General features: G+C 38.2%; 1 protein-coding gene across 4 annotated transcripts in view; it reads right to left on the bottom strand.

Moving 5' to 3' along the window:
- LOC122252526 (SLIT-ROBO Rho GTPase-activating protein 1) overlaps positions 1-7500 on the bottom strand; it is a 94541-nt gene that overhangs the window by 21891 nt on the left and 65150 nt on the right. For 3 of the 4 annotated variants that reach the window (XM_043015033.2, XM_086542625.1, XM_086542623.1), the window contains exons 6-18: positions 7400-7500; positions 6879-7100; positions 6240-6542; positions 5774-5892; positions 5469-5626; positions 5010-5222; positions 4733-4838; positions 4376-4472; positions 3807-4002; positions 2346-2390; positions 1869-2049; positions 1488-1677; positions 1-118 (exon numbers count right to left, since the gene is read on the bottom strand). The exon at positions 1-118 is cut by the window's left edge and continues 116 nt beyond it; the exon at positions 7400-7500 is cut by the window's right edge and continues 28 nt beyond it. In XM_043015033.2, the coding sequence (XP_042870967.1) occupies positions 1-118; positions 1488-1677; positions 1869-2049; positions 2346-2390; positions 3807-4002; positions 4376-4472; positions 4733-4838; positions 5010-5222; positions 5469-5626; positions 5774-5892; positions 6240-6542; positions 6879-7100; positions 7400-7500 (2049 nt within the window). The remainder of the gene's footprint in view (positions 119-1487; positions 1678-1868; positions 2050-2345; positions 2391-3806; positions 4003-4375; positions 4473-4732; positions 4839-5009; positions 5223-5468; positions 5627-5773; positions 5893-6239; positions 6543-6878; positions 7101-7399) is intronic. The other variant, XM_086542624.1, reaches the window with a different exon arrangement.

Below are 7500 nucleotides of genomic sequence, written 5' to 3'. Positions count from 1 at the left end.
GTGAGGCTGAGCGTCCCCCATCTGCTTGCGCCCCTTCTGGTCCCCCGCCCGAGTCGAGCCCTTGCGAGGAAGAGGTGCCTCCCTGGCCGTCGTGACTCACGGGGCTCGCGCACGACTCCTAGGGCAGTAATCAAAGGTCAGAAGGTCTCTCACTCTCTCTCTCTCCTTCTCTTCCTTCTCCTCCTCTCTCTCCTTATCCTCATCCTCATCCTCCTCCTCATCCTCCTGTCCTTCCTTCTCCTCCTCCTATACTTCTACCTCCTCCACAAGCACCCAAAGGTTGTACACATAATAAGAAGAGTGCCATCTTCTCATTCTTTTTTCCTTTCTTTAAGTCACTCAGAGAAATGGCTCACTTTTGTTATTATGAAGACGCTATTTAAGAAGGAAAATCAGAACGGTTAACCACTCAAGTAAAGACATTGCAGTTGTTTTGTATTTTTTCTAATAATCTGTCAGCAAAGATTAATATTCTATAAGTTAAGAAGTACTCTTTTAACAATAATCCTATATCAAGTTTATAAAACTTTCACACCACTTCATGTTCCTAACACTGACTGTTCGTGCAAAATCAATCACTTGATCTATGTTCTGATAATGATTTTTTTTTAAGCCAATAAAAATAAAAAGATTTAGAAAAATAATCACTCAAAAGAAAAAAAAGGTGCAGGATGTGTCATGAATGAGCTTAGGGTCACAGATAGGAGATTTACAGCAATAAAATTGAGAAAGACAGACTTTTTGGTTAAAAACACAAAATTCACAGGCCCAACAAGAGTGCCACAGCAAGTACATTCAGCCACAGCAGAAACACAAAGAGGAAAATTAAAAACCACCAGGGAGAAGAGTTTCAGCCCCTCGAGAAGAGTCAAATGAAATCCGAGATGGACACAGAAATGAAAGAAGTAAAGCCCTACAACCAGAGAAAGACATCAGGAGAAGAAATAGCAGACTACAGCCAAATCACCATTGACAATAATAGTCCTCACAACAAAGTATTGGACAACAAGAGACATTCTTCAGGGAATGAAGCTTGGTAGGAGGTCTTATGTTAAATCATTATCAAGGTACAAAGTCTACCAGAACTTGCCTAACCGACTACCTAGCCATAATAAAATGTGTTCTTGCCAGTCTACTACACTTTGGACATTTTTAGTCTTTTTTTTCTCTTTTTTTCTTTCTCTCTTGCATGTGTGTAAAAGAGTATATCTTTTGGATAAGTGGGTAAAAGAAATGATAATGCAAGCATGCTTCTGAATCTTAGTAATTTCAAAGCTTAAGCAGTGTTCTTTGTCTTGTATATGGATACGCCAATTTGAAGTACAGGTAATTTTCCAGTATTAATTTCAGCAAAAACAGAAAAAAAAAGTACATTTGCACATGTACAAACTGAGTACAGTGTTCCATGTTCTGTTCTCATCTCCATAATCATTTATAAGTGTGTATCTAAAGCAAAAACAAACAGACTTCTTTGTAACCACACTTACTTGACTCTGTGCTGATGCAGGAGATGGGGAGAGTGGGGCTTGAGCAGCTCCGTTCTGTGCACTTGGCTTAATCACTCCTTCTGAGGACTGCTGAGTTGAAGAGGAGAGAATGGACTCTGAGGATGAGGAAACACGTCTTCGCAGCATCTCCGCGGCACTTCTCTCGCTAAGCCGATCTTTATCTTCATCTCTGTGAAGTATATTTTGAGATGAAAAACAAAGTCAAACTGAAGTAATAAAATAAATGCATACATTTAATCATGAGAAATACAATAACACTATCATATAAGGAAATATCTCAGGAAATAAAATAAAGATAATAATAATAATAATAATCCTACACCATAACCTAGAAGCAAAGCCTCGGGCAAATGTACACACCTGATCTTCAGCAGTATGTACTTGTCTGGGATAAGGCCGTGTTTACCCTGAAATGACCCTTTCCACCAGTCGCCGGACACCTGCGAGTGGAGCACCAACACGTCACCCTTGCAGAAGCTCAATTCACGCTCTGACCGCGCTATGAAGTCAAACTGTGCTATGGCTTCTAAGATCTCGCTCTCTGCAGGGAGGGGGAAGAAAATTATGAAACTAAGCCTGAGTTAAAAAACAAAATTCTTTTGTTGAAATTTAATTTTTGATGCATTTTCTAATCCTTATACTTTTGTGAAACTATTTTTTTTTTTCTCTAAAATAAAGAAAAAGTGAATAAGAGATCTTATAAATATTTAAATTACTACCTGAATGATAAAGTCAGTATATCTATCCATTACATGACTATTACTAAAACTAAAAATTACTTCTCATGGGAAAGAGAATAAAAAATGTAAAAACTTCACACAAAACATATCAACTTACTTCCAAATATCTGAAGTTGAATGTCTTTGTCTCTAAATACAGAATCTGTAAGGATAAACCAAGGATACAATAAAGGCACATGCAAACAAACACAAAAGAGGAGTTTAAAAAAAGGAGCTTCATTGGTTATGATTTAATTTCTTTTTAATAAAAAAAAAAAAATAATAAAAATCTAAAAAAAAGGGTGCATTTACTCATTCAAATAAGTGGTATTTCTTTTAAGCAACGTGATTTAGAAAGAGAAATAAAAGGAGTAGAAAACACAAAGCCATTACAGAAATCTTGAGGTAAGGGTGTCACTTCAATCTTTCAAAGGTAATAAAGGTATTGGAAATCAGAGATGCAATACAGGGATACAAAAACTCAATTGCAAATCATCTCAAAAAGTACCATTGCAAAAATGGGAACATTCATCTTGACATGACACTGAACTTTAATACTTAAAACTCTCAACCAAAATATATCATTACAAATTAATGGTTAATATTTTTCCTACACTACATTAATATAACCTTCCCATAACAGCAGAGTCCTGTATCTAATTAGTTATATAATAATGTTATATAATACAGTACTGTAAATACTATGAGGAAGTCCCTGAACCCTTCCATAAAAGGCATGTTTCGAAGGATTGGAACACTTATACTGTATTTTTCCTCTTCTTGAAATTACAGGCTATTTATTCCTTCCGTTATGATGCTCTATCCTACCAATAGCTCCTAAGTTTATCACTTTGCAAATATATAATATATTGACCCATACATCATACTATAACTATATAAAATAGAACACATCCACATCTGAAGATGTGGCCCATCACAGAAGGGTTAATAATTCAATAAGTATATGATATAAGTTAACTATAGTACAATACTGAAAGAATATCAGAATAAGCACTTCCATTGGATAATTGATGCTTAGCTTATTATGAGAGCTGATGTGTGCTTACAGGATTAATAAGTATAAAACTTATTTAATCAGCTGGATGACATTTCAATTCTAGATTTCAAAGGTATATCTTAAAAAAGAGAGAAAGAAATTTACACAATCCATCCCCTCATCATTCAGTTCTTATTTCATTTGGTATCTACATGGAAGTCATAATAAAAATAGTGCAAATCTTTTAAATGCCACACCTATGAAACGCAAGCTAGTATGGAAGGAAACCGCATCCAATAAGGAAACAGCAAGCGCAGTGAGACTAACCATGACCAAGCTACTTTACTTCACATACACCAACACAATTTTTAAAAGAATTTTCTCTCCCCCCTCTCTCTCTCTCTCTCGCTCTCTCTCTCAAAAATGGAGAAAGAAAGAGAATGAGAGAAAGGAGAGAGAGAAAAAAAAAAAAGCCAAGTTAAAACATTCATTACAAGATTTCAAGTACCAGGACCACTGTCCTTCGTCATCACCATCATACCAAACAGACAGACTAACCTGCCTCCCCAAAGCGACACTTACCGTCCTCAGACTGGCCTTGTTCTGAGTCCACGTCATCGTGAGCTTCCGAGGGTGCATCACCCATGTCGGCGTCCAGGTCTATTGAGTCCCGTGAAATGAACTTCTCATACGTGTGGCCTCCGTCGCCTGGGAAGATGTCCTCACTGAATATGATGATGTTCTTGATCAGTTCGTTGACTAAGTTCTGGTACTGCACCTGGAAGGATCACATTCTTGATCAATGACACGTTCTTCTCTAATGCTTCAACTTTGATCAATTTGACTGAGTTGGTTATATTTAAAAAATTATACAAGGTAAACAACAACAAAAAATCCATCAAAATTAAATAACTTACTAGAATGACCGAGACATGACCTTATAAAAGTTAACTTCCTCTGTCACCGTCATTTCTAAAACTGTTGTAAGCTATTTAGAGATTACCCAGTGTAATGCTAAAGTGTTATCTACAAAGATGTAATTCAGGCTTGAGATAGCTTGTAAAGGTTCCTCCTGAAATAGATCTATTAACTCTACTTCTACACTTGCATTTGTGTTTTAGGATGAACACAATCTTATATCATCTACTTACCTGGTCCTTGTCTTCAGGTATTGGCACCAGTGTGGGTCCAAAACATATAGCCAAGTTATAGGGATCCATCATATTCTCATCACTGAATTCTGACAAGCTGAAAGGGGAAGAGTAAGATAAAATTGCTAATTAGTTTACAAAAAAATAAAATAAAAGCTCCATGCTGGAAAGCTATAGTATTTGGCTCTGTCATTGAATATTGCTTTAAAATAATTATAGTACTTACATATATTTTTACCAAATTATGGCTATGCAATATAAAAGAAGTTAAGAAAAATTGCAATATTATAAAATTAACGTACATACATCTAACTTCATCAGCTATTGCTTTTGTCTGTACAAAATCCCTCCACTTACTGATTAAGGAATGCAAAGAGGTAGCGCATGACAATGAAGACTGGCCGAGGAAGACTGGTCACAACATCTCTCATCTTAACAACGAAGTCATGCTTTTTCTCCAACTCTGCAAGCGAAGTCAGAGGATAATCAGATACTCTTATGCATGTTTTCATTACAAGAGTCAAAATGTTTCTTATTATGAGAACACCACTTCAAATGAAAAATACTTTTTGCGAGAGGGTCATCCCGAACAGAACCTCCACACAAATAAACAAACAATGACCCAACTACTCACGCGCGATCTCCATGAACTGGTCGAAGAAGACGGTAGGGAAGAGCGGTTCTCTGAGCTCCCGCAAGTACAGCTTGAGGACACCAGCCACGCTGTTGATATCGGAAGCATCGGTCACGTCTGCCAGCGGGTCCTCCATTCTCTCAAAAGATTCACGGAAGTTGTTGATTTCTAGCTGCGACCCTGACACTCGGAAGATCCCTTGGTGGTGCAACCCTGTAGGAAAAGAAAAAATATTGTTATTATTGTTATAGAGTAAAGACCTACAGGAATCAAGCAAATATTTGAGAATTCCCAGTTTAATTGCCCTGCATGTATTTTTACAAATAATGACCTGGTACATAGAATTACAATTGTATACAATTAAACAAGACCTTAAATGGCATAAAGCTTTCAACTGATAACCAGAATAAAAAAATGATAATAAGCCTCAATGTCTATACTACTCTTGCAAACACTCACCATAGAGATTGATAACTCTGATACAGGACTTCATTATTAATGGAATATCTTGACTTGTTGCCTCCAGGTACTCCTCTAATGATCCTCCAAACAGTTTTGGTTGCCCCATGAGCGGGTTGCGTCCAATTCGCCTTCGTCGTGGTTTGTTCACTAGGCTCCTGTTGGTTTGTTTTTTTTTTCTTTTATTTCATATCTACATTACCAAGCATGATTTATCACTATTACAAGCATCTTCATATTCCAATAAAAACAATATTTGTGATTTGCCAATACCTTACTTCATCACAAAACAATTCAGCTTATACCTTGTCGGAGTGGGTGATGAAGTTGTATGAGTTTCATCTCCTAAAGCCTTCCGCATCAGCTCATAACGTGCTTGTAGCCGGGTGATCAGGTTACCTCCTAAGACATACTCGCGGAATTTCTGCAAATGAATAGATTATAAATATATGAACACTTTTTATAATCTCTTTTCCTCACTCCTCAGACTTATCTGCATAAAAAAATTCAAAAAGGCATTTGCTTAACCCACTCTGGAGGGGTGGTACAGTACTGTACCTCTCATTCAAAAGCCCAGTGGCCAGGCGGCACAGTATTGTGCCAGCCATTCAATTGATTTAGGCCTAATAATTCGAACGCCCCGGCATTGTGACATTCAAGGCTAGAATTCCCCCGTCGTGGATGGTTAATAACAAACATGTTAAACTTATTATGTGTTACATATTAACTATATAAAGAATTCACAAGTTCAGTGTAAATCCTCATACTTACCCCTAAGTAGAAATCTTCTGTTTCCTGTCTATCTGCCTTCATTTTGATGAGCATAGACTCGGGTTGCTTGTTATCTGCTCGAGGTTCGTCAATAAAATAGTGTGCACAGTCGTAGTCCCTCTGGTTGATCATCTCCATTAGCGTCTTCTCAGCGGTCTCGATGGTCTTCCACGTTTCCTCCGACTCTGTTTTGAGGCTCGTCAGTCTGGAGACTAGGTGCGCATACCGCTTCTCCATCTCTTCTTGCACTTGCCGATTAACTACCACCTGGTTCACCTGTTTCACAGTGGGATCATCGTGAGTCTGGCAAGAGCACCGTGCAAGTGCCTGCCCTTTACACTTCGATTTGGGGAGAGGGAAGATGAAGTTCACCTTCTGTCATGCACATAATAAAAGAAACAACCATTCCTACTACAACAGCTATACGGTTAAACCAAGTAAGTAATCATAGTAGACGACAAAAATTGATAAGAAAAAAAAGTCTCAAGAGGGACATTATCAGATTGATTCTCCAGTGTGACTGCCAACTGGAATGAATGAGAATGTGCTAGTGTACATACTTGGATGAAAGATAAAAAGGTATATCATGCACTAAGACCCTGATGACCACAAGAGTCTGGCTAGCTGTCACTCACTCACCTCATCTCCCTTATGGCCTTGGAACTCAAACTTCTTGGGGAGCATGAAGGCTGCATTGTTCTGCTCCAGGAATCTCTGCTTGTCTAGGCGAGAATCGAGGTTGTTGATGGTCTTGTTCAACTCGTCAATGCCACTCTGCAAGCTCCTCCTGACACATTCTTGTCCGGACACGTGTGTGAGGAGAGCGCGGGCTATGCTACTGTGAAATCCAAAGTCCATACACTGGAAAGGACAAAGTTTTGTCAAAAACTGATCTTTGGAAGAAATGTGCATGTCATAGTAATCAACATCCACACACACACACACACACACACACACACACACACACACACACACACACACACACACACACACACACACACACACACACACACACACACACACACACACACACACACACACACACACACACACACACACACACACATATATATATATATCATCATCAACATGGCAAAGGACCATTACCTAAAAATAATAAAAATAATATTACCATATCAAAATTATTACTGGACACTCACATCAACAATATCTGACAAGTCCTCTACGAAGTACTTATGGATGGCAGCATTGGCAGAGTCCATAGAGAGGATGTACTCGTTGCGAGCCTTCAGCGCCTTCA

This window comes from Penaeus japonicus, unplaced genomic scaffold (assembly GCF_977035675.1).
Source record: "Penaeus japonicus unplaced genomic scaffold, GWHDUDI00000001_assembly GWHDUDI00000012, whole genome shotgun sequence".
Taxonomy (NCBI): domain Eukaryota; kingdom Metazoa; phylum Arthropoda; class Malacostraca; order Decapoda; family Penaeidae; genus Penaeus; species Penaeus japonicus.
This window is presented reverse-complemented; position numbering and strand designations above follow the sequence as displayed.